The 27334-nt window shown below is 35.6% G+C and overlaps 1 protein-coding gene across 8 annotated transcripts in view; it reads right to left on the reverse strand.

The window, feature by feature from the left end:
• Positions 1 to 9118: 9118 nt before the first annotated feature.
• ERBIN (erbb2 interacting protein) overlaps positions 9119 to 27334 on the reverse strand; it is a 120066-nt gene continuing 101850 nt past the window's right edge. For 2 of the 8 annotated variants that reach the window (XM_043887893.1, XM_043887894.1), the window contains exons 21-27: positions 25149 to 26697; positions 21075 to 21218; positions 18373 to 18492; positions 15792 to 16001; positions 14585 to 14677; positions 14025 to 14099; positions 9119 to 11206 (exon numbers count right to left, since the gene is read on the reverse strand). In XM_043887893.1, coding sequence (XP_043743828.1) covers positions 11099 to 11206; positions 14025 to 14099; positions 14585 to 14677; positions 15792 to 16001; positions 18373 to 18492; positions 21075 to 21218; positions 25149 to 26697 — 2299 coding nt within the window. In that variant the 3' untranslated portion in view covers positions 9119 to 11098. The remainder of the gene's footprint in view (positions 11207 to 14024; positions 14100 to 14584; positions 14678 to 15791; positions 16002 to 18372; positions 18493 to 21074; positions 21219 to 25148; positions 26698 to 27334) is intronic. The other 6 variants (XM_043887895.1, XM_043887897.1, XM_043887896.1 and 3 more) reach the window with 6 other exon arrangements.

Raw genomic sequence — 27334 nt, forward strand, 5'->3', positions numbered from 1 at the left:
TGGAGTTCTTTGAGCTTCTTGACTCTGTATATCTGTATATCCATTCCTATTTGGGAATTTAGGAGCCACTATTTCTTAAAATAGATTCTCTGCTCCTCCTTCTCTTTCTTCTCCTTCTGGCACTCCAATAATGCATATGTTTTTCTGCTTGCTGGTATTTCATAAGTCCCCCAGGCTCTTTTCATTTTTCTTCATTATCGTTTTTTTTTTTTCTCCTCTGCCACAATAATTTCAATATCCTATCTATGAATTTGCTGATTCTTTCTTTTGCCTGGTCAAAGTTGCTCTTGAGTCCCTCTAGTGAATTTTCTAATTCAGTTATCATATGTTAGTTTCAGAATTTTTGTCTTCATTGTTTCTCTTTGTCAGTATTCTCATTTTGTTAATGAATCATTTTTCTTTTTTTAGTTGTTTACCTGTGTTCTCTTTTAACTCATTGAGCACCCCTATAATGATAGTTTTGAATTATTTGTCTGGTAATTCGTATATCTCCTGTTTCTTTTAGGTCACTTTGTGAAGACTTCACTTGTTCCATTAAATGTGCCATGTTTCTTTGCTTCTCTGCATGTTTCTTGTTGGGATTTTGGCATTTGACAAATCAGCAATCTCTGTTAGACTTGCAGTTTGGTTCTGTATAGAGAGGATTTTCTCCACTCAACCTGATTAGAGGTTCTGGAGACCTCTCAAACCTTTTCTGTGGATGCAGTCTCTTTGGGCTTATCTATGTAATCTCCTAAATGAGGAGTTAGCTGGTTTCTACTCAGGAGTTTTCTCACGTTTGTCCGCACTAGGGACTCTCTAGGGCTATAGTAAGCAGTGATATCATTGCTTATTGCAGTTCCACATGTCTGTTCCACAGTACTGCACTCTGGTGTATACTGATTGTTCTCTAAGACTCACAAGCTTGCACCTTGTTCCTGCCTGTGCTTAGATTCAGGCAAGACAGTAATCAGTCCCTCACACAGCACCCACTAAAAGTCAGAATGTTAGGGACTTTCCTGGTGAGTCACTTGATCTTAGTCAAAAGGCCGAGAAGCGATTTTCCTGGTGATTCAATGGCTAAAACTCCATGCTCCCAATGCAGGGGGCCCAGGTTTGGTCCCTGGTCAGGGAACTATATCCCACATGCTGCAACTAAGATTTCACATGCCACAACTAAAGATCCCACATGCAGCAGCTAAGAACTAGCACAGCCAAGTAAATAAATACTTCAAAAAGTTAATAAAAGTCAGAATGTTAGACGTATGTTCTGTTCTTTTCTCTCCCCAGGCAGTAGATGGGATCTGAGGGTTTTCTCCAAATCACACTGCACAGCATAAAGGGCTCTGGCAAAATCAGTTGAGTTCAGTGCAGTCACTTAGTCGTGTCCAACTCTATGCAACCCCATGGACTGCAGCATTCCAGGCTTCCCTGTCCATCACCAACTCCTGGAGCTTGCTCAAACTCAGGTCCATCGAGTCAGTGATGACATCTAACCACCTCATCCTCTGTTGTCCCTTTCTCCTCCTGACTTCGATCTTTCCCAGCATCAGGGTCTTTTCAAATGAGTCAGTTCTTCATATCAGGTGGCCAAAGTATTGTAGTTTCAGTTTCACCATCAGTCCTTCCAATGAATATGCAGGACTGATTTCCTTTAGGACTGACTGGATCTCCTTGCAGTCCAAGGGACTCTCAAGAGTCTTCTCTAACACCACAGGTCAAAAGCATCAATTCTTCGGCGCTCAGCTTTCTTTATAGTCCAACTCTCACATCCATACATGACTACTGGAAAAACCATAGCTTTGACTAGATGTACCTTTATTGGCCAAGTAATGTCTCTGCTTTTTAATGTGCTGTCTAGGTTGGTCATAGACAACACTTTTGAGGAGTAAGCATCTTTTAATTTCATGGCTGCAGTCACCATCTGCAGTGATTTTGGAGCCCAAGAAAATAAAGTCTCTTTTTCCATTATTTCCCCACCTATTTGTCATGCAGTGATGGGACCAGATGCCATGATCTTAATTTTTGAATGCTGAGTGTTAAGCCAACTTTTTCACTCTCCTCTTTCACTTTCATCAAGAGGCTCTTTAGTTCTTCTTTGATTTCTGCTCTAAGTGTCCCAGATTTTCGTACCAGGGTTTGACATGGTTATTTTTGCACCTTGCCTGGGGTGCAGGAGCCTTTTAACTTGTTTTCTGCTATCTCATGTAAGTATTTGGTCTATGTATTGTTGTGCCTCCACAAAAGGATGAGAGTCTAGGGTCTCCTATTCTACCACTTTACTGATATTTTTCTGGTTTTGTATGTGTGCATGCTCACTCACTCATGTCTGACTCTGTGCGACCCCACCAGGCTCCTCTGCCCATGGGATTTTCCAGGCAAGAATACTGGAGTGGGTTGCCGCTTCCTCCTTCAGGGGATCATCCTGACCTAGGGATCGAAGCCATGTCTCTGGCATTTCCTGCATTGGCAGGCAGATTCTTTACCACTGGGTCACCTGGGAAACCCATTACTTCTGAGCTTGACCCTCTTTTAAAGTTCTCACCTGATTAGGCTGGGTCCATAAAGGATAATCTCCCTTTTGATTCTTAAAGGAACTTAAAGGAACCTGATTAGGTATCTTAATTTCATCCACAAAACCTTTACAATTTGCTATATTCGATTAATTAGAAGCCAAATAACAGGTTCTATCCATATTCAACGGGAAGGAATTATACAAAGATACATGTATCAGGGATCAGAATCATGGATGCTTTGTGAGAATTCTGCCTACCACACTAGTCACATCTTAGTTGGTGATATGGGTACTTACAGAGATGCTAGAGTCTAACCTGAAGTGCTTCCAGGACCTATATTAAATCTTGGCATAGAAGTGTTCTCTGACCCTCTGAAAGATAAAAATGGAACTCTTGTTCTAACGCCAGTCTCTTCTCTCATTAACCAAGGATGTGACAAAGGCTAAGAGTACATGAGGCAGGCTCTGACCAAAGATTTTATTTTCGAGTAAATGACTACATTTAGATTCCCTGGTGTTTCACTCCATTGTTCCCTGAATGCCCCACATCTCTCAGCCTTTGTTTGGAAAGTTTTATGTGTCACTGAGTTGTACAAAACAGAAACCCACTCAAGTGAGCTTCAGAAAACATTGAGAATTTTTAGTGTGGATCTAGAGGAAACTCCCAGAATCCAAGAATATTAATTGGGTTTTTATCAGGGACTGAAACTAATATATATAATTTTAGTTAATAAAGAAATGTAGTACATAAAATACATAAAAGCTAATCTAGAAAAATGTTAATGGAAAAATCTAGATGACGTATGTTCCTTAAAAGCTTTTACACTTACTGGAAAAAAGAAAAAGGTGTACGTATAAGAACAGAAAAACAGACCAAAATACTATAGAGAGCTTGGAAAGTCTGTGTATGAAGATATATCTGATATATAATAAAGACTGCAACACAGATCAATAGAAAGACACAAGTTTGTTTAGTAAATGATGTAAACAAGGAGGCTGATCCCAACATTAGATCATATACCATGATGGACTTCAAAGGATTAAAATCTGAATATTAATAATAAATAGCTAACTAGTGGACAGAGGAGCCTGGTGGGCTGCTGTCCATGGGGTCGCACAGAGTCGGACATGACTGCAGCGACTTAGCATGCATGCATTGGAGAAGGAAATGGCAACCCACTCCAGTATTCTTGCCTGGTGAATCCCAGGGATGGAGGAGCCTGGTGGGCTGCCGTCTATGGGGTCGCACAGAGTCAGACACGACTGAAGCGATGCAGCAGCAGCAGCAGTAGAAGTAAATGTGAGAAAATAGCTTTTTGATACAGCAACAGGGAAGACCTAAGAACAATAAAGCATGATAATTTGTCTTCATCTATGTTAAACTTTTTTTTTCTAAAACACATCATAAACAAAGTTAAACAAACTAGACTGGGAATGGATATTTGCAACGCCTAAAATGAAAGGAGAACATTTAGGACAGACAAGGAACTACTACAAATCAGTCTTGCAGACATCAGAAAAATGGGCAAAGGGAATAGATAATTATTATAATGGTAAACCTTAATGGCTAAGAAGTCTATGTACTTGTCAAACTCACAAGTAATTAAAGGAATGAAATTTAAACCAAGTCAAATAGAATGTTATATTCATCAAACATGCAAAAGTTAGAAAGTCACATAATACTATTTGCAAATATGTGGGGAAATGAGATCCATATTTAGCTAGTGAGAGTATCAACTGATGCAGACTTTATGGAATATAGTTTTAGCAATATTCTGTGAAATTAATAGTATCTATGACTAAGCAATTATACTCCTAGGTATATATTCTAGACAAATTTTCACAGTTTCAAAAGAATGAAATGAATGCAGATACTTACCATTGTGGTGTTTATGGCAGCAGGGAGGTGATGTGGAGGCATCAGAAGCGTCCTTCACTATAAAAATGGATAAGTCAAAGGTAGTGGAGTCAAACTGTATGTATACACATCATGTGTGACAGAAAAAATCAAGAGCCTGTGGCATTTACTTGTGTAAACAGAAAACACAAACACGCATAATACTAAATGTCTATTCTTTGTGTTATCACTATTCACCACATGAGTTCCAACTTAGAATCTTCTAATATTTCATATCCACATTATTATCAATACTAAGTACACTTATCTCTGCTCTACAAGTGGTTTTGGTTCCATTATTTCTTGGATCCCAATCTACTTTTGAGATTAAATTTTCATTTTATTCCAGTATATTCCCTAGTACATCTTTTTCATTTACATTTAAAAAATTCTTTTTGTCTGTACCACACAGCATGTGGGGTCTTAGTTCCCTGACCAGAGATCAAACCCATGCCCCCTGCAGAGGAAGCAGAGTCCTAACCACGAGACCACCAGGAGTCCAATCCTCTGGTACACCTTTTGGAAAGGTTATATGGGAGATAAATTTTGAAACCTTGGATTTCTGAAACTGTATTTTGTTCTCAGACTCAAACAACTTAAAAGTTTTGGATATACTGCTTTACTGTATCCTTGCATCCAACGATGCTGATGAAAAACTTTAAAGTCAATCTGATTTTGTTCAATTTGCAAGTAACTTCCTTCACATTTTGGAACTTTGCATGGTGTCCTTTATACCTGCTCTGAATGTTATGAAGATGTATTTAGAAGTGTGTGCAAGTTACAGCTTTTGTTGCGTTATGAATGGACCAAATTTTATCTGCGGACCTATGTTGTGCTTCAGAACTAGGAAACTTTTGAATTTTTTTCCTCATTCTGTATCTATCACCTCTCTTTTCCCTTTAAATTCCTATTGGATCCAAGTTGGAACATGAAGACTTCTCGTCTCACATCACACTATTTAATTATTTTGCCTTATATTCTATGGGATCCAAATCTAGACGGGGTGATTTTCTCTTTAGATGTATACTTCCTACTTCTCAGCACAACTGTTGAACTTGTGGCAAATTCTACTTTACACTATAAAGATATTTAAATGTTCCTAAGCTTGTTTTGTAAATTCAACATTCTCACTTATCAATCAGAAGACACTGCTTTCAAATATTGATTTCTTTGCTGAGTTTCTTCATGGTGTTGTTTTTCAGTTGTTTGCTAACTATTGTTGTCATCATAGTATCTGATTGCGATAAGTGAATAACCTTCTCAAAATACCCACACTGATGGTAGGTGAAGGGGACATTAAACTGGGTAGGCCATGCCACTTCAAAATGACCTCACTTGTTTTCTTTCTAATCTATGCATCCACACTCACTGCTGCTGTCCTGAGTCAGACCTCTCCTACACACTGCTTGGCATAAAAAAGGCCGTTATCCTAAAGAATCTCAGTCATTACAAGAACACTTTCTTCATTGTCCCTCTCTACTTTTGAGGTTTCCTTGATATCAAATTCACCTTCCATGGTAGTCTTCTGTCTCTATCTGCCCTAGATCTTCCAACTTACTCTTCAAAGTTTATCTGTCCACTGCACTCCTGTTTCCCCAAACTTTGGAAATTTAAATACTTTCACCTATTGGAGTATTAAATAATGTTTGTGACTTCTAGGGTTGTGGATGGGAGGGGAAGCAAGAAGCATGAGTGAATATGCAACCGTGAACAATTTTCTTTGGGAGATAAACCTGAACATGGTTCTAGGGAAAACCAACGCTCTCTTGAAGGACAATCCTAATATGAAAGAAATGTTTTAATATCCATTCCAGGATGGCATTAGTTCTGAGCATTAGATTTTGCCCTTCATGAAGAAGGGGAGCCCTACAATCACCCATCCTAAAAACTCATGCTCCACATACTAATTTTTCTTCAAATTTAATTTTTATTTGATTTTTTCATTCTTACTTTTCCTTAGTGTTCTATCAAGGCAATTAGTTGGGAAGAATACATAAAAAAAGATCCTTCTAAAGCTCTACCTTGGAGGAACAAAATTTGTTTGATTAGATTTAAGGAAGGTAGTTAGGAAAACTATATGTCAGTAATGTTCTTCATAGAAAATAAAAATAGCTCTATTAACTCACAGGGTGGTGGGGAAGAGAACATAATTTTATATACTATTTAATTCACCAGTGATACATGAGCTTCTCATACTTCATCCTGAAATTATACCGAGGACTGTTTTAGAAGTTATATTGGCCAGATGAAATCCCATGAGATATTGTAATTGTCCCTCCTTGTTATATTTGAAGTGGGAATGCTATCAGTTATATCATTTTGCAGGCTCTTTCTTAAGACTCCCACAGTAAGGTTCAGGAGTACCTTAATCTTTCTCTAAAATAAAACCTGAGTAGATTCTACTGAAGTATTTTTCCCAAATAAACTTTCACAGTTTAGAATTTTGCTTAAATTTTAGAACCGTACCTTCTGAAAGTGAAAGCATCAGTCACTCAGTCATGTCTGACTCTTTGTGACCCCATGGACTGTAGTATGCTAGGCTCCTCTGTCCATGGAATTCTCCAGGCAAGAATACTGGAGTGCATAGCCATTCCCTTCTCCAGGGGATCATCCCAACCCAGAGACCAAACGCAGGTCTCCCACACTGCAGGCAGTTTCTTTACCATCTGAGCCACCAGTGAACATTTTTGGGGAGTATAAATTTTAATTTTGCAAACTGCTTCACAAAGAGAACACAAAGTTCTAAAAAGAAGATAGCATTCTCTTACACATTTTCCAAAGCTATAAATGACTGTGCTTAAAAATTCTGCAGATGTAAAGAAACTATAGCTTTAGATGTTAAGATGGTCAACCTTGTCTAAATTCTCTTTTAGAAACAAAGTGATTACCTAAAGGTTTGAGTTGGCTGTTTATATAATCTAGAGTACCTTTTAAAAGTAGTTTCTTGTTCTCTGTACATCAACTATGTATATTTATTAATGCTTTTGACAAAACAAAATTAATTTTAACTTCACTCTCTTTCATAAGAAACCTATTTATTATACATTAGATAAGAAGGATAGCAAATAAGAACGTTAAATAATGAAAAAAAAATCTTTTCAAATAGATATGACTGATCACCAATCTTGAACTAAGTGAAAAAACATTTCCATCCCCATGGCTTCCTTCAGAAGTAAAAAAACAGTAGGGTAAACCTGTATTTCCTTCACACCCAGGAATACAAGGGACTAAATGGTTAAAGAAAATAGCCATCTTTTTATCACAATTTTTCTCACCCTGAATTTCTAAATCACACTTTAAATAGCATTAGTTGATTTAGTTTATTATAAACTAATTTATTTATTAAATTTATTTGTAATAATTTATAATTATTTATTATAGTTTATTATCTATTCATTGTGCTATTTCTAACAATCTAGATGTATAATAAAAATTTAGAATGTTTTACAAATGCTAATAGGATTTGCTTTTAAGCATAGCAATTATCTAAAACTTTACTTCTGTTCATGGCAATGTTTGTGTTTAAAGAATTTTTCAAGTATATATACAACTTTAAGTCCAAAGATCAGAGAAATATTTACAAAATAAGTATGTAGGGAATTTTAGAATTTCATGGACTCAGAGGAAACAATGATTCTTTAATGAATCAGCATAAAACTGTAGTTTGTGTAAACAATTCTATATTGGACATATAATTTTTAATTGTTTAAAATTTTAGGGTGGTCAATTTTAAACACTGTTACTAAAAATAAGATAGTTTTGGTTTTAATGACTTGCTACATAATACTAATTAAAAAGAAGTATGTCAATTATGGGCATGGGCTTTAACTACAAATTACTCATCCTATTTCTTCAGAAGATTTAAATTATTACTTTTATTCAAATTTTGAAATTTTATCACTATCAAAACAAAAATTCTAATGAAGCGTTATTATTTAATTCTAATTTTCCAGGAGTTTAGAAGAAAACTTTGGCTATCCATTTAAGTACAAAACTACTTTTAGTTTTTTATATGTCATGTTACTTATCTTGGTAACAAACTTTCTTACTTGACTTTGTGTTATGAGAACATTAAAAAAAATTTTTAATTAACTAGAATAGAATACTAGTGCATATAGAATACTAGTGCATATAATACTTGTTGCACTTGTAATATTTCAATATAATATGCAGACAACTAACTTAAGTTTAATCACTGATAAATCAATTGTTCTTTGTGGGTTATTTCCCTTTCCAAAATCATAGTCTGTGTATCTGATTCAAGGTAAAGAAGTAAAAAATGTCATAATTATACTTATTTTTATGAAAAGCAAAAGTCGCTCAGTCGTGTCCAACTCTTTTGGCCCCATGGACCATACAGTCCATGGAATTCTCCAGGCCAGAATACTGGAGTGGGTAGCCAGTCCCTTCTCCAGGGGATCTTTCCAATCCAAGGATCGAACCTAGGTCTACCAAATTGCTGGTGGATTCTTTACCAGCTGAGCCACCAGGGAAGTCCAAGAATACTGGAGTGGGTAGCCTATCCCTTCTCCAGCGGATCTTCCCCACCCAGGAATTGAACCAGGGTCTCTTGCATTGCAGGCAGATTCTTTACCAGCTGAGTTACCAGTGAACAGAATGTGACTGTGAAAAATCGACTGAAACCAATACAAGATGGGAATAATTTTAGAATGCCAAAATTAGTATTTTAAAATAAACTATGAATAAAGGGGACACCGAGTCTTGTCTTAAAGAAGCTGTTTGTCATTTTTTTAGAGATTACAACACACATACAATAAATGAATTTTATCAAAATACAGCACATTTTTCTACTATATTCATAAAAATCAATTCCTATGCAAATAGTACTGAAAATCAACTAAAATGAGTTAAAATTTACAAAGAGTTGTTAAAGGGTTTCAATCAATATTATTAAAACTATACAGTACAATAATCAATTGATAACATCTTGAAAGAAGTGCAGTATTGGAGTTCACATCTTTTAAAAAGTACTGCCTATTTACGATGACTAGCAAGAAACAAACGAGTTCAACTCACTTTTGCAAAAATAATGTCGATTACTATTTTTGCTAGTCCTATAAAAGACTTAACCTTCAAACAAGGTTGAAGAACAAAGCATAACAGATTAAAAATTCCAAAATTATATTCTTAGTAATTAAAAATGAATTGTAATAACTGAATATTGCTCTAAAGAAAGGCTCTAGACTAGCCTCGACTAAAAACAGTTCTTGGTCTTCTACGGCACTTTTTTCTGGTCCAAATAACTATGCGTTAATTCTCACCATTGCATGTTATTCAAATTTTATTTGATTACATAGACAGAACAAAAAGAAAGAAAAGTAATGGTCTGAAAAAAATTCATAAACCTCTATCAAATATTTGTTACACTAACGAGGAACAAAGGCAGTTGGTGGTAAAACACTATTACACTGATACGCTTAGAAACCCTTTAAAGACTCTGAAGTGTCGAGTTCACATTTAATGTTACCTGTAGGAACAGCCCTTTTTTTGAACACCATTACACACTGGTAGGCCTCAAGGGCCCACTCCTTTGCTCTACAATTCTCCACAGCAGTTCTCTATCACTATGCCAGTTTCACAGACTCACTTTGGTTTCCTAGCTCCATGCACAGTTTCCTTTTACTTTACCAAGGCAATGTGAGGCCAAACAACATCAAGAGGCCTTCCAAAATCTTCTTCCATTTTCTGTTACAGCAACACTATCTCAAAACTGGCCATTTTAGTTTCACTTGTTGCTTAAGGTAAAAATTATAAATTAAGTTTAAAATGGAGTACTAATTGTAAAACAGATTGCAAGTACCACCATTTGAAAAAAAAAAAAAGGGGGGGGGGATTTCTGCAACACAGAAAATGCATGGACCAAAAAAAAAAGAAAGAAAGAGAATGCATGGACATGCATCTACAGGAGAGTTAAAAATTTCCTTTGACTAAAAAATTAAAAATTGATTCACTAGTAGCAACTGTATAGTCAAGGGCTATGACAAGAACAAATCCTATAGAGCTCATAAAACACAATTATTGTCTTTTTTATTTCTTTAAAAAGACATCACATTTTATTTATTCTATTAATAAGAACACATTAACAACTTTTTTCATTCTTTGCTTCCAGATTTTTATAGAAAATAACTGTTTTAATCTGGCCTTGGAAAGTGAACCCACCTGCACCACCTTCACCTACTCACTCTTCAACTCAATATGCACATAGCAAAAGCCAACACTTCAAATCTCTTGCCCACATTAAAAAAAAAGTTTCAGCAGAAAAACATTAATACCAGTTGAATAAAAATAAGGGCATAAAAGCTATGAGATAGACAGCTCTGCCATCTGTCTCTGGGCTACAATCAAGGCTAACTAGAGCCTTGCACAGAGTTCAATCATGTGTATGAAATCCAAAAATAAACCTACACTCTATACAAAAACAACATACATCTGTTTTTGTAGCCTTGACTGCTATGTTTAAAAACCTAACGAGAAGTTTTATATGGTATGAATTCAATAGTCTCCCCCATATACTGTACAGTGGTTCTTTCCCTCTAACCACAAGGTCCATTACTTCATTAATGTACAAATTTGAATATAATTTTTTGAGTTCTTCTTTATATATAAAAATAGTCAAAATATTAATTTCCCCTGCAAGCATCTTCCAATAAATCTTGCTGTCTCTCCATTTTTTTAGTCCACGGCTCTTATGAGGAAACCTCTCTTAAGATGATGAGTTCTACTGTGTTCTGGAAAGTTTTTAGCAAGGACACTGCTTGTCCATGTTCAATATTGATAAAACTGTAGCCGTTAGCCTAGAAGAAAGAAGAAAAAGACTTAAAAATTTTTTTCATAATAATTTGTGTTTGCACATTTAAATTTCTGCCAGGTAGTCCACAAAGCTGGCAGAAAATAAGAATCATTTTGGCAATTTAAAACAACATCTACACTCCTGGGCTCCATCCCATCTCTATGGAAATAAAAGCTCTAAAGCTAGGACCTAGAAACCTGGATCTTGTCCACTTTTCCAGATGATTCTTATGTAGCAATCCTAATATTAGGAAGCACTTGTCTAAGACACAGTGTTAGACATGGCGTTGAGTTTCACACTACGATGAAACTGAGGTTGCCAAGTTACAAGGGTGGTAGAAGAGGCACAATAAAGGACAGAAATGGTATGGATCTACAGAAGCAGAAGATATTAAGAAGTGGCAAGAATACACAGAAGAACTATACAAACATATCTTCATGACCCAGATAATCATGATGGTGTGATCACCAACCTAGAGCCTGACATTCTGGAATGTGAAGTCAAGTGGGCCTTAGGAAGCATCACTACGAACAAAGCTAGTGGAGGTGATGGAATTCCAGGTGAGCTATTTCAAATCCTAAAAGATGATGCTGTGAAAGAGTTGCACTCAATATGCCAGCAAATTTGGAAAACTCAGCAGTGGTCACAGAACTGGAAAAGGTGTTTTCATTCCAATCCCAAAGAAAGGTAATGCCAAAGAATGCTCAAACTACCACACAATTGCACTCATCTCACATGCTAGTAAAGTAATGCTCAAAATTCTCCAAGCCAGGCTTTAACAGTATGTGAACTGTGAACTTCCAGATGTTCAAGCTGGACTTAAAAAAGGTAGAGGAACCAGAGGTCAAATTGCCAACATCCGCTGGATCATCGAAAAAGCAAGAGAGTTCCAAAAAACATCTATTTCTGCTTTATTGACTATGCCAAAGCCTTTGACTGTGTGGATCACAACAAACTGTGGAAAATTATGGAAGAGATGGGAATACCAGACAACCTGACCTGCCTCTTGAGAAATCTGTATGCAGGTCAGGAAGCAACAGAATTGGACATGGAACAACAGACTGGTTCCAAATAGGAAAAGGAGTATGTCAAGGTTGTATATTGTCACCTTGCTTATTTAACTTATATACAGAGTACATCATGAGAAACGCCAGGCTGGATGAAGCACAAGCTGGAATCAAGATTGCCGGGAAAAATATCAATAACATTAGATATGCAGATGACACCACCCTTATGGCAGAAAGCGAAGAACTAAAGAGCCTCTTGATGAAAGTGAAAGAGGAGAGTGAAAAAGTTGGCTTAAAACTCAACATTTAGAAAACTAAGATCATGGCATCTGGTCCCATCACTTCATGGCAAATAGATGGGGAAGCAGTGGAAACAGTGGCAGACTTGGTTTTTTTGGGCTCCAGATGGTAGAGATGCAGCCATCACTGCAGATGGTCACTGCAGCCATGAAATTAAAAGACGCTTACTCCTTGGAAGGAAAGTTATGATCCACCTAGACAGCATATTATAAAGCAGAGACAGTATTTTGCCAACAAAGGTCCACCTAGTCAAGGCCTTGGTTCTTCCAGTAGTCATGAATGGATGTCAAAGTTGGATTATAAAGAAAGCTGAATGCCGAAGAATTGATGCTTTTGAACTGTGGTGTTGGAGAAGACTCTTGAGAATCCCTCGGACTCAAGGAGATCCAACCAGTCCCTCCTAAAGGAAATCAGTCCTAAATGTTCTTTGGAAGGACTGATGCTCAAGCTGAAACCCAATACTTTGGCCACCTGATTCGAAGAACTGACACATTTGAAAAGACCCTGATGGGGGGAAAGGTTGAAGGCAGGAGGAGAATGGGACAACAGAAGATGAGATGGTTGGATGGCATCACTGACTCAATGGACATGAGTTAGCGATTGACAGGACTGATGCTGAAGCTGAAACTCCAATACTTTGGCCATTTGATGCGAGGAACTGACTCATTTGAAAAGACCCTGATGCTGGGAAAGATTGTAGGCAGGAGGAGAAGGGGATGACAGAGGATGAGATGGTTGGATGGCATCACTGACTCAACGGACAAGAGTTTGAGTAAACTCCAGGAGTTGGTGATGGACAGGGAGACCTGGCGTGCTGCAGTCCATGGGGTCGCAAAGAGTCAGACACGACTAAAGTGACTGAGTCACTGAAGTGACTGAACCGAGAAGAGGTTGAGGTACAGTCTTCCCACTTGCCTAGGAGTCATGAGAGCAAGAACACTACACCTATTGTGATTTAGGTTAAACATTTAACGAGGTCTTACTATACACCAGATACACAGTTCTAAATGCCTCTCAGTGCTTCTTAAATCTTTCAATTCTCATAACACAGAAAAGGGATTCTTTCTCATCTTATTTTAGAACAAGTTAACATTTATAACTTGCGCAACTTGTTCTTGCCATTAATGGTTGGATGGCATCACTGACTCAATGGACATGAGTTGAGCAAGCTCTGGGAGATGGTGAAGGAGAGGGAAGCCTGGTGTATTGCAGTCCATGGGATCCCAAAGAGTTGGACATGACTGAACAACAACATTCATAAACTTAATCAAAAGGCTAAGATATATTTCAAAAATGCTAAGGTGTATTTAAAACTATTAGTATGATTTTCCAAGGTATAAGGTAGAAATATTTCAAGCTATGAAAGCACTAGAGAGTAGCCCATAAGAAATGCCTCTGTTCATCCAAAAGTATCTAAGGATAACTTCATAAAATGCTTATTTTCTAATCTGGCATTTGATGAGATCAGATATTATTTTAAAAAAAGAAAATAGTGAAAAATGTATCTTAAGTTACCTGAATAATTTTATCACCTGGCTGCAATAATTTTGATGCAGGTCCTTCAGGTTGTACCCTTGTTACAAATATACCCTTTAAACAACAAAAAAGATAATTATTTACTGGAAAGAAGTATGCATAAAAAGAGAGTACCAAGGAGCAATCTTTTCTATAGTATGCAAATATTTGAACTGTGGTACAAGTTTTCTCCCTGTCTTTTCTAATATTGTGATAATGCTATGTTATTTGTGCTTCTGGTTATTCTTACAGTAGTACAGTGATTTTTTTGTTAAAGTAATAAAAAAAAGTACATATATAGCTGTGTAGAAAACTATTAACAATTAAAATGTCACTTCACAATATAATGAACATTAAAATTTTAGAGTTAAATTTGTATTCATCAAACAATTAATTTGTACTGATCACATTTCAAAACTAAAAGCTGAACGGGGAAATCATTAGGTGATGTCTGTCTAGATTTAAATAAATATCTGTTAGATTTTTACTTATGCATAAAAGACATTAATTTAGTGAATAAAAACTAATGGGCATTTCAAGGATATATAAACAAAACTCACATCGTCATCAGGTCTGAACGGGTTTCCTCTTCCCCCAACCCCTCCTGATATGCTAAATCCAAGTTCTGGATCCTTTTCAACTCTCACTCGAATCTGAGTTAACACAAAAATAAAGTTACTGCTGTATCAGAAAAAGTTACAACAATATTCATATTGGTAAATTAAGTTCAAGAAAACATAAATATGTAAGAATACACCTAAAATAAATATTTGGGCAGATGAAATGAAACTACAATGTGAATAATATGTTAATGAGTTAGTGAGTTAAAGGCACAGCTAAGATTATAAAGCACAGCTCCTAAATCAATCTATTGCTATCTTATGAGGATTATACAACCAATTAAAGTTGAGTTTATATATTTTGGACATCACACACTCTAATGACATAGAGTATACACACAAAACATGGACTTTATCATCAATTTCCATTTGCAAACATCTAAATTACATAGTATTTCTTACTATAATATGTTTCATAAGACATATAAAAAGATCCCTGGGTGGTTGTTGGGAGGCTAACTTCTTTCCTGAATCTGTTTATACCCTTCAAAGGAGCTAGGATTTATGATCAATTGGTATTATTTTTTACAACCAAGCTATAGAAAAAGAGGCAAGAGCTAAATTTTGTTGTAAAACACTCCCTTTCTCCAGAAACTAAAACGAAATGAATGATACATTTCTCTAAGTTTCTAATGATATTATTTCTCTAAGTTTCTAATGATATTATTTTATTAATAAGCTATCAAAATACATGAATATATGACTGTTGGCTTTCAAAGTACTTTTTAAGATTTAATTCTCAAAGCTCTTTGGAGACTATAGTCCAGTTTCAGAAACCAAGTATCAAATAACACTTAGCAGATATAATACACCTTTCAAGTTTAAAAGTCTACTATTTATACTCCTGAAGAATGTCTGATTATTGGAACATCATCAACCAGTTTGGAAAAACAACCACCTTAGGGAAAATAAATCATGCCCTCAACGCTATATCCTATGTCAATTTATCAGAATGGGAGGGGGAATCATATAATCAAGTTAAACCACAAAGTTTAATACCTTATAAACTTAACATGAAACCAAACCATTAAACAAAATGGTAAAAACTATGTTAAAATTCTATATGGATTTATTGCTATAATTAAATCACCTATAAAATACATTAAAAGCTTAGTCTCATATTCCAAATATTCTTGTTCATTCTTACCTCTTGCCTTGCCAGTTCATGGCCTTGTCTAGGAGAACAATGGGGCTGTGTGTATGGAGGCTGGTGGGCCACTTTCAGCATCAAGTAATCAATTAGTTGTTCTCTAGAGGGATGCCTTGCCACAGATGCCTGAGGAAGGGGGTGATGTATTTGACTATAATTTGCCTGAGGCCTGAGAGGCTGGCCCATCTGTCCATTACTCAAAGGCATCTAAGAAAAACATGAAGTGTCTTAAAATGACCAATAATAATGCCTTATAACAAACACTTGGATTTTCTTCTTGGAGCATTACAAAAGCACTTGAGTTTAACATTCTAAATCACATTATCATGCCATGTATGCCTTTTTTTTTCCCTCTGATTTTACACTTTTAAAAGGAAAAGAAGAACCCTGTTAATGTCTTAATTCTAAGTTTGCCTGATGCTTGCTGATAAGATTCACTCTTTTAAAGCTTCAAATTAATCACATCTACATTTAAAATTATTTGCTTTTCTGTAACTGTAACCCAATGTTAAAATGATAAACAGTATGCCAAAATTTTAAAATTTAAGTAAGACCGTTAAAAGGGAATCTTTTCCTATACTTAGTCTCTCACATACACTCCAAAGACGCAGTTGCTGTTTTGTGGTAGAACATTTTCATAACCTGAGTATATTCTTGTACCTCCATTCTCTCCTTTCCAGAACTAAAAAGCCAATCAGCAATGCAGGAGGAAACGGATTTATTCCTTGTGTGTGTGTGTGTGTCAAGTTATGAAATTTTACACTCTCTAAATACTAATTTCATAGAATGTGAGCCACAAAAATTAAACCTTGACATTTTACTTTTCACAGACTAAACAAAAAAGTCAAGATTATTCTGTTGCTGTTAAAGAATTATCTTGGTTTAAAGACTCTTGTCTTTTAGACTTAAAAATAACCTTTGTGGAAATGTGATAATAGCTTATTCTGTTAGTGTGAGGAATCTATCTGAAAAATAAAAGGTTATATTTATATTACAAATATATGCATATAAAGAGATTTTTGTGTATAAGAGGAAATAAATACATTTAAGCTATTCAATCATTTAAAACTTCACTGTTAACTTTTAACCCACAAGGAAATTACAGAAAAACTGTGAGGGAAATTATTTGAGTCCCGTTTCCCTAAAATTACCCAAAGTAGAAAAGTTTGGGAAAAGATCATGACAACAATTTCAGAACTATTTATCTTCTTATGTGCATCTTGCTGAGGAATACAAACTTTGGTTCTGGTGAAGATATTTTTATTTAAACAGAAAGTTCTCTTTTTCACTGTATTATACTTGAGAACTTAGTAAAATATGAAGTCTGGCTGTTTTATGACAGGGCACAAAGATAACCCTCTATCACAAATCTTACATTGCTTAGGGAGAAGAAACAGATGCTATATTCTCTCTCTTTTTTAAACTGTGGTTGTTTCCCACTTGGTCACTAGACTTGAAGCAATTAATCTGTCCAGGAGCGCTTAAATATTAAATACTGTGTGTGTGTGTGTGTTCAGTTGTGTTCGCCTCTTTGCAACCTCACGTACTATAGCCCGCCAGGCTCTTCCGTCCGTAAGATTGCAGCTATTTTTTCAGGCACGCTCTGTAGACAGCACTTGTTTTTCTCCATGCTAATAAAATTTATTCCTATGGCCAGATTCAATACCTTTCTCCCAGGGAGAACACTATAGACAATAACTACTTCTGACCCATTCTTAAGACTCCTTGACACATAGAACTTACGCATATTTGACATTCTACATCAGTGTTAAACACAGCCATGGAATATACTAAACTATGATTAGCAGGTAACTCAGGAGAACAAAACACATAAAACAAACTCAGCAACCAAAACTACAAAATGGATATTAAAAAGAAACTGGATAGGAGTGCTCAATTAAAAGAAAAGCAACCAAAAACGGGTAAAATAAATAACTATGTATAAACTTAAATGGCTGGGTTCCTACTCTCAAGAACAATGCAAAAGTTTATATAACTGTGCTTCACAACTATATCTGGTTATACTAGGGATATAGGCTTAGTTAAGATAAAAGAACTGAGGAAAATACTAAAGAAAAGAATTACGTATCTAGCACTGGTGACAAAAAAGTAAACTCTCTAAATGAGTGATGTTTTAGTTATAAAAGTAATAAGACTACAACCATCATCTATTTTATCATATACAAAAGTCTTTCAAGGTGATTTCCAACTACATTAGAAGTATTATCTGTTAAAATGCCTTCATCATCCAATGATGAACTTGAGACAAGTTCATTTTTAACTCTCCAAATAGTTTACTATCAGGAACGCCAAAAAGCCTTTGATTCAAATGACAAGGTGATAATACTACAGAAATCCAAAATTAACAAAATGATTCTTCAGTGTGGACAAAATCATGAAATAAACTAAGAAACAGCAGAGTGAAATTTTATATCTTATTTCTCAATTATTAAAAAACTTACTAATCAAGAGGGAAAGGTCCTCACAAAAGCGTTTTCAGTGTTAAAACATATTTCCAGTTCAAAAGCTGTAAAACACAGTAAGCTCACAGATACTACTTCATTCCCTGAGCACCTACTTTCATCAGGCTGTCTGGAAGAACATCTTTGTGACTAATTGGAGCTGATGGGTAGTTCTGCTGTCCTGAAATGAATATATCATCTTGACAAGGATCTCCTGGACAAGATGTCTGGGGATGCTTCAAATGAGGGGGAAATAAAAAATAAACAAATAATGATCTTTAAGATGTGAAACCAAAACAGTGACGACACTTAAGAGGAGATACTGCTAGACAATGGAAAGATGAAGGACTAAATCAAACATTACCATCATAACTGCACCTTTATAAGGGCTGTTAACTAGCTTTATTGTGGTAATCACTGTACAATACATACATGTATCAAACCATCAAGATGTATACCTTAAACTAAAACAAGGTTGTATGTCAGTTGTATCTCTAAAACTGGAAACAATATTAGTACCTTTAACAGTCTTTCAAAGTTACGTGGCAAAATGTTTATTCTTATAATGTGTAAAAAGTACATCTGAATATATATTGTTAAGATATTCCTTTATGATGCTTTTATGATTTTATTTACAGTAATACCTAGCTTTTAATATTTGCAGCAATAAGTTTAGTTATTAATCCAAATTAAGAGGCCCAAATTTTTTTTTTTTTTTAAGAGGCCCAAATTTTAAGAGCAACTAAAACATATGTACTTCTGTTGGGTACAGCAAAAAGTTTTAGTTAAAAAGAAAAAAATTAACTGCTGTTCTTTTAACAGCACAGCATCATCCAGGATTTACTTCTTAATGATGAGCAATATCAGTAAATATACAGTCTTATGTGCCTATTTTTCACCTTAATTTAGCTCTAAACACACCTAGTTATATTTTAGAAAACTAAACAGATTCTGATAAATAGCAGTATTGTTACCTCCAAAAAAGTGTTATGGCTGGCAACACAGATACACAAACTACTGCAAAAGGTGTTATGTAAAAACCCAAACGAACTTTCTGGCCAACTCAATATATCATCATGTTGAAAAATAATGTGAAATCTACTTCATTATTATATGCCACAGGATACAAACAAATCTAAGTGTTTGTAATTTAGTCTTAGGAACCGTATCTGCAACAAAGCTATCATGTGCAGTGTTGCTAGTTCACATTATGGCTTAGGGGGCTTTTGTTTGGTTTCTGCTGTTTTGTTTCTCTCGTGGCCGGGCTGTACAGCATGTGGATCTGAGTTCCCTGGAGTCTTAACCACAGGACCACCAGGTAGGTCCTGGCTTAGTATTTTTAGATGTAGCTTGATCTGATTTTGTGTATTTATACAGTGAATACTTTATTTGCCTTTTCCATTTTTGAGATGTGTTTTCAGAAATGTGTAATCAACTTAACTCACAGCTTGAAGTTTAAACTCAAGTGTGAATGTACAACTATATCTTTAAATGAACATGTACATTACAGATGAAAAAGTTAAAGTGCAACAGACTCAAAGATTCTGAATTTAATAAGAAGCAAAAGATATTATTGATCAAGAATTTGTTTAAAAAAAAAAAAAACCAATTGCTCTCAATGACTATAAAGATTATCCCTGAGTTAATAACCCCATGGCTTCAGCTGGAAAGAGCACCAAAAATTCAGGGCTTAGTAGCCATCATCCCCTCTCTCCCTGTTTAAACTGCTAAGTTCCAAAATGACTGCTGCCACTAATATGTGACACAGAGACTGAGTGGCCGCAGGTGACAGAGGACAGCAAGATGAGGGAGGTCCCGGCAGAGCAAAGTGAACCCTGGACACTGCTCCTGAGAAAACAGACTCAAGCCAGGAGGGTAATAAAAAGTCGGAGGGGACTGGGGGTGGTGAGAAAGGGGACGCTCAAGTAAAAAGCAAAGGACCCAGAAACAGGGTCAGTATGGAAATAAAACTATGTGGGAGAGAATAAGCTTTACAAAGGGAGAAAGGTCTTTCCAGGATGGCAGAAGGGCAGAGGAAATATTTACTTAGAGGTCATGCTACCACCTCAAGCTGTCATGGAAAGACAAATTTTATAACAGCCAGAGTTGTTCTGGTCTTTCTCCTTTTCTGTCCTTCTTATCTTCTACCCTTAACTTTCATATTAAGAATAAACCTTCCTTCTTCCCACAAATGATTAGGTGGGTGTTAATGGATTTGGGTTTTGCCTTTTCACTGGTACTTATTGCAATTTCTCCAGCCTCACATTTAATCATATTCTGCAAATTATGATTAAACTGAATTCCAGGTATTTATTTGCCAACTCTCAGTCACTAAAGTGAAAATTCTTCTTTCCTACAACCCCTCTATGTATTATGCATGGCACAGCATTAACATTCTGAGTTAGCGGAAGCAAGCTAATTTTAAGAGAGAGCACTGCAAAGAAAAAGAATTTTTAAAAAAACCTCTTCAACTCCTATTGCTCACCCCTTTTTACATAAATAAGAGCTGACTACACCTTTAAGTTATGACCACAGAAACTTAAGAGGTAAAGTCTAAATCAGCTTTGCAGAGCTTTACAACTAAGCCATGCAAGAACTGGGAGGTAATCAAGGTCTTTAACCCACAGTACAGATTTATTTTCTAGAACTGTTAACACATTATTGACCCAGGGATTTTTGCAGAAACTGAGGCCTGTGGCAGGTGATTTGTTATGTAAGTGGATATTCAAACACTCTGGTCAGTAACATTTGGGTAACATGAAATGTGGGCTTCTTTCTCATCTATGTACTGAAGTACTGATCTACTGCAGGTACTCACTCGAAAAGTGTGCCCACCAGAACCTCTTCCGTCTGCAACACTCAAGGCGAGACTGCCCTGGCTGCCATGCAGATCCCTAGAGCTGCCATAGTGAAAGTTGCTTACAGCAGTAAAATTGGAATTAAAGGACCTTGACAGCATGCTCTGAATAAAGAGGGGATAGATTTAACAGAGATTAGTGTAGCATGCAAAATTCACAAGACACGTTATACACATAGACATATATACAAGTAACCCCCAGATTACGCAGGAATACCATGCAACACTGAATTTTCAGAGACACTAAAAGAAATTGGCACTATTTACCATATATTTACATGAAAACATATATGTATACGCACATAAATTATATGTAAACCCAACCATTTACATGTTTAAACACCAAAAAAGAAAGTGCAAACATACAGCCGCTCTTAGGCTATTATGTTTTACTCCTAACCTATCTTATTAGAAGTTCATCAGAAAATAGGAATTGATGTCACATCCAGAAGTATTTGTATGTATAAGGTTACACACAGAATACGAACTAATTTCTTTGTAAAGGCAAACTTTACCAACACTCAGTTATTTCTAAGTCAAAATGGTTTTCTAGAAAGAATGCTTCATTCTGTAGAAATGAATTGTCTTATTAAGTAAATGGAGACTTTAAACATACATAATATAGCACAAAATGTATTTGCAAAGAAATACTTGGCTCTTATAATGTCTAATAAAAATTACCTTTCACACTTAAAAAATGTTTTAAAGAAAAGTTTAACACAAACACAGACTTTTAGGGGTATAATATTTAAAAGGCTCCTACTGCTCTGCAATTATCAGGGAAAAAAATCCAATAAATCTAGAAAATGTACATGAAAACTCTTTTCTCATTCAAATAGATATTAAAAGTAATTGTATTTTTAGAAGTCAGTAGTGGCTCTACTGTTTAACCTTGAAGAAGCCTTCAAGTTTCACTGATAGATGCCTTCCATGACTGAGTTTACATAAATGCCTAATCGCCAATCTCAGAGGTCCCTGAACAATGTACTTCAAAAAAGCACCGCCTGACTCTCCCTGTTCTTGCTTGGTTATTCCCGGAGTTCACTACTGTCCTTTCACATGTGGATGCTTGTAGTCATGTCCCTGAACACTGAAGGTCTGATGGTCAAACCAAGAGAAACCTCATTTTGAACATGGCTTCTTAGTAAGAAAATACACAAATGCTTGTTATGGCCATAATAAGCATTTCTGTATTACTCTTAGGAAGTACTTAATTTTCTTCATATATGAAGTTGATCTCTTATACAAAGAAACAATATAACATTTCAGAAAGAAAGGAATCTATAAAACTACAACGAACAAATTTAGTTATTTTGTGAATTCTAAAGTAAATATCAAGGAAAAAGCTGAATAGGCCAGGCTCAGTACTTTCTCAAAGCATTTCACAAAGAATAAGGATTTGGCAGAAGCAATTCATAGGTTCCCCAAACATGTGATTAGAAAGTAAAAATAAATTATACACATAATCACACACAGAAAACATATAAAAAACACACATTCATGCATTATAACACAGTTTTACATGTTAACTTGAGTGGTCTGATTGATTCTTTTTAATACTATCTTGGAACAAAGTCTTTGCTGTCATCTTTGAACATATATGAGGTTTTCGTAAATATCTCACTGAGTAAGAAGGCTAAAGTCCAGAACAGGTCTGACTTTGAATTTAGGCCTGTACAGATACATCCACGTAAAACTGCACCCTATCAAAACATATCAACACATTGTGCAAAGTTCAATTAAGTGCTGAACATATGTCCTGGACATTGTTTACTACATGCTAATAGTTGTATAACAGCAAGTGAAAATGGAAATTATCATATTGTGTTAATCATATGGAGTGCTTATCAGTTTTTAATATAAGAAGGAATACTGGCAAATGTTGACATTAGGAATAACTTTACAAATTTTTATTTCTTTGCAATATCTGTTGATAAGTTTAATTGAGTCAGTCTTGAGATTTCTGAGGTGAGATCTATTTTCTTGTTTGTGTTCCAGGTACAGTTTGTAGGGGAAGTTGGGAAGGAGGGGTTACTACTTAAAAAAGCCAAGTAAGCTTCAATAACTAATCGCTTTCTGTTTTACTATTAAACTCCCAGCTGGGCAGAGCAGCACCTTTTCCTCTAGAGGTCAGGCAGGCATTGTGAACTCCCCTGAGGAAATTTTTCAAATGCCCACCATGCCATTAGAATTATGTTTAAAGAAGAGGGGGAGATGCAGAGGAACAAATAGAAATTTCCCATCACCCTCCACCATTTTCAGCCAATGCTTTCAAGTCTGGGGTCTAAATTATGTTGCCCTGTGTCCTCTAAAGCTTTTTCCTAATTTCAATGAGTCAATTCTCATCTCTAAATTACCAGTGGGCACAACTGGGAAACTACTGCCATGTATTCTCCAAGCCATCATACAGTAAATTCTAAACATAAAAAGCAGAAAAGTGCAAGGAACAATGAGATGGCTAATCTTTGCTTCATAATTACTGAAGTCCAGGCAAATCTCTGACCAACAGGAAAGTAGTGGAGAATAGCCATCTGAGATGTCAACTAATAACATCAAGGTAACCAAACTCATTTCGTCCTCCAAATCTGCTATTCCTCATCAGTATCTAGTTTTTTGGGCATTCCCCAAAAAACAATTATTTAAGGTACCAACCTCAAGTTTAATCCATTTTCCTCAATGAATGATTACAGGAATATTCCCTTCAGAGTAAACCCTTAAAAGTCTATCTCAGAACTGCCTCTTGAATTTGCTGTTTTGTCTCAATTCCACTGATACATTTCTCATTCTATTTATTCTCAGGACTGTCAGACAGTCTCATAACTCAATCAACTTAACTGTAACTATAGCTATAGCTTCTTCCTCCTCAAATCCAGTTCCGCACCATCACCAGAAGTTTATTTATAAAACAGCTGTGTTACTCCTTTACTTAAGAAACTTCCAAATTCCTCAGATAAAGTACACAAATTCAAGAGCCTCAACAGAATGTACAGAATTACAGCTGAAAAAAAATGGATAAATTACAATGAAGTTGCCTAATGCTACAGATGCTCAGCTATTTAAAGCTACAGAATTTAAAAGAGCTAATTATTACAAAGGTTCAATGTAAATTGATATAAGGTATTGATCCTTATTTTAGGCATTGATTTCCAAACATTTTGACTTAAAGAATTTATTGAGGTTGTATACACTTAGCTCCCTAAAAATATCTTATATCAATAAACAAAGCTGAAATAATTCTTGGGTAAAATACACTGAGAGACAGGAAGCTGAATCTTGCAGAATGAGTATGCCTTATATATTTGGGCCACAGAACTGTCCTAATATATCAGTTTTAAGGTTAATTTTTTAAAAACATTTATCTCTTTTCAAAAAAATAACATCTACATATAAAGTTATAAAAGCTCATCCATATGAGCTTAAGTTACTTAACAACAATCTTCTAACTATATTAGAGCCACAGACACCTGAGTTCAAATAGGCCAGAAATGCAATATAGGAGAGTCAATAGTAAATGCCATGCCAGAAGCCATCTGAGTCAGTGACAGTGTTAGTTATACAACATGAACTGGGAAAAAAAATCTTAGGTGAAAGATATACATTTACAATACATTTCTTGTTATTCTGTTAACTATATAGTAAACTGTTGTTTTTACACACATATTTACATAATTAATTATTAATAGATGAGCAGGTCAGAAAATACTGAACAGGGGTAAACATGTAGATACATGTATTATGAGTAGTATGTGTGGCACAATCTAAGAAACACAAATGAATGTAAGCCCATCAGAAAACTTTAAGGAGTAACAGGAAAGAAGTTCCTATCACTATCGCAACTGTTTTGATTCTGGGTATGTCTCAATTTGGACCTCTAATCCCACTACCAAGGAAAAAACTTCTAGGATATAATAAGTATGTATTCAATAAGTCAGAGTATTTTATTTCATCTTGTTTAAAAAACAAAGTATGCCAAAAATTTTAAAGGAAAATTAGTAAATTCATAAAGAGGCAAATGAAAAATTCATGTTTAATTACCTTTTCTAATTTTTTGGCCTCAATGTGTCGTAGTACTTGTTCTCGCCAATCATGAGGAACTTTACTTTTTCCTGGCGGATCTAATAACGAATGCTCAGAACCAACCCTTGTATTTGGTCTTTTTGAAGGACTAGTCCGTGAATAACTGAAGTCACTAACTGACATAGTTCTCTCTGGTATTTCACTAACAGAGGGTCGAGCACTCTGAGGCCTTGAGGCATTTGGACCATCAACGCTGTAGGTTCGTGCAGAAAGAGGTCTCTGTGATCCTGACATCATTGGAGGAGTTCGTCCCACTGAATGTAACTCTCTGTATGACAAATAATCTCCTTCAGGAACTTGGGTCCGCCTCGTGGGACCTGGATCACCAAGATTTACAGAGGCTGTTGAGGACACACTACTCTGTCGCTGAATTGTAGTTCGAGTTGCTCCAGGAATGAGTCGGTCACTTGGTGAGATGGCCCACATGTCCCCATGTCTTCCTGGACCAAGTCTCTGGTGTAAATGATACCCAGTATTAGCTCGAACATTGTTATGATTAGAGAAATTCATATTGGCAGAATGTTTAGCATAACTGTGACCTTCTGTACTCTCTGATCTAGGAAAGCGCTGTGAGGGAAAATTGACAGGATCTACTTGGGGATTTTGTTTGGAGTGCCACAAAGTGTCCTTGACTGCAGCACTGCTACTGTACTGAATATTATACTGTGGAGGACCATATATCTGAGGCATAGACTGGGGGCCGCTTGTTGTGGGACCTCTTATTATATTTGGTTCTTCAGGATTATGATTTGAATCAAACTTGAAAATTGCCTTTGCACCTGATATTAAATCAGAAGATGAAGAAGAACCAGTAAACACTTGCAATGGTTGATCATATAAAAGCGTAGCTGACTTGCTCCTGACTATATTTTTTCCATCAATAGTAGATGTTACTTTAGCTGTGGCACTTGGCTGCTGAGGTCCATTGTCACTCAGAATGTCATAGATTTTTAGCCCTCCAGTTTCCATATTAGTTATGCTATGAGATTTCACAACAGATCCAATTGGCCCACTTTTCTGAGGGGAGAGATCTTCAGTGCTTTTGGAATGACCCACATCAACAGAAGAATCAGTGTCATGTGGTTCGGTCCTTGTAGGAGATTGGGGAGTTTCCTCAGAATGTCCATTTACCTTATTTATGCATTCAACATTAGGAAACTTGTTTCCGTTTTCCAAGTGCTCAGCTTCTCCTTTAGCATTATTGCTTAAAAAGCCCATTCCAAGCGCTGTATCTTGTGTCTTTGATCTTTCCACTATCTCTGGTTGAAATGTATCATTAGTTACAAATTTATTTAGATTCATATTGATATGGTCTAATTTGTGAGATTCATCAGATGTGGCTGTTGAGTCAACACCTTTTTCAATAAGAACTAACCTCTCTTCAATATTCAAATCATACTCAGTTAAGTTAAAATCTTTTTTATCAGGAACCTTGATTTTTTCCTCTGTTGAATGATTTAAAATATCTCCATTTTGTAAAAGACTGTTAAAATTTTCATCCTCTTGCCTAAAAGAAAGATAATTTTATCACAAACATCATAAAGCCCAGTTAATGGGGAACATTAACAACTAGCTATTGTGTAGATACACACAGGTAAGAGTGTTGACAGGAGTCACAGAAAAAAGACATTTAGTATCAAGCATGTAATTTTAAAATATTATTGTAACAGTCAAATAATAGAGATTTATATTAAATAGAGACAAGTAAAACATACTAATCAAAATGCACAGATAAGATTATTGCCACTATCATAATCACTATATCACAATAGTTTAATAGAGCTAAACAATGAAGAAAAATATGCATATTTTGTAATGAAATAATTCTCTTCTACTGCTTCACCTTTTCATGAATGTTCTAAAATATGAAATGCTTGAAAGATAGGCACATACATGGAGATAAGGTCAGTAAGTTGAATAGCTGAGTAAGAGCACAGAATATTTTTATGAATAATTCAAAACCTCATAGTATTGATTATATTAAGTAGGTATTATTAGATTCAAATATATATAAGGAAATTATACAAAAAACTAAACAATCACTCAAAGATCTACAAAGTATGAGGATCAAAAGAGAATCTAAATCTAATTATTCTCTTAAGTGACTACATTGTGTTTGGCAAATATTTATAAAACATGCCATT

Source organism: Cervus elaphus, chromosome 25 (genome assembly GCF_910594005.1).
Source record: "Cervus elaphus chromosome 25, mCerEla1.1, whole genome shotgun sequence".
In the NCBI taxonomy this organism is placed as follows: domain Eukaryota; kingdom Metazoa; phylum Chordata; class Mammalia; order Artiodactyla; family Cervidae; genus Cervus; species Cervus elaphus.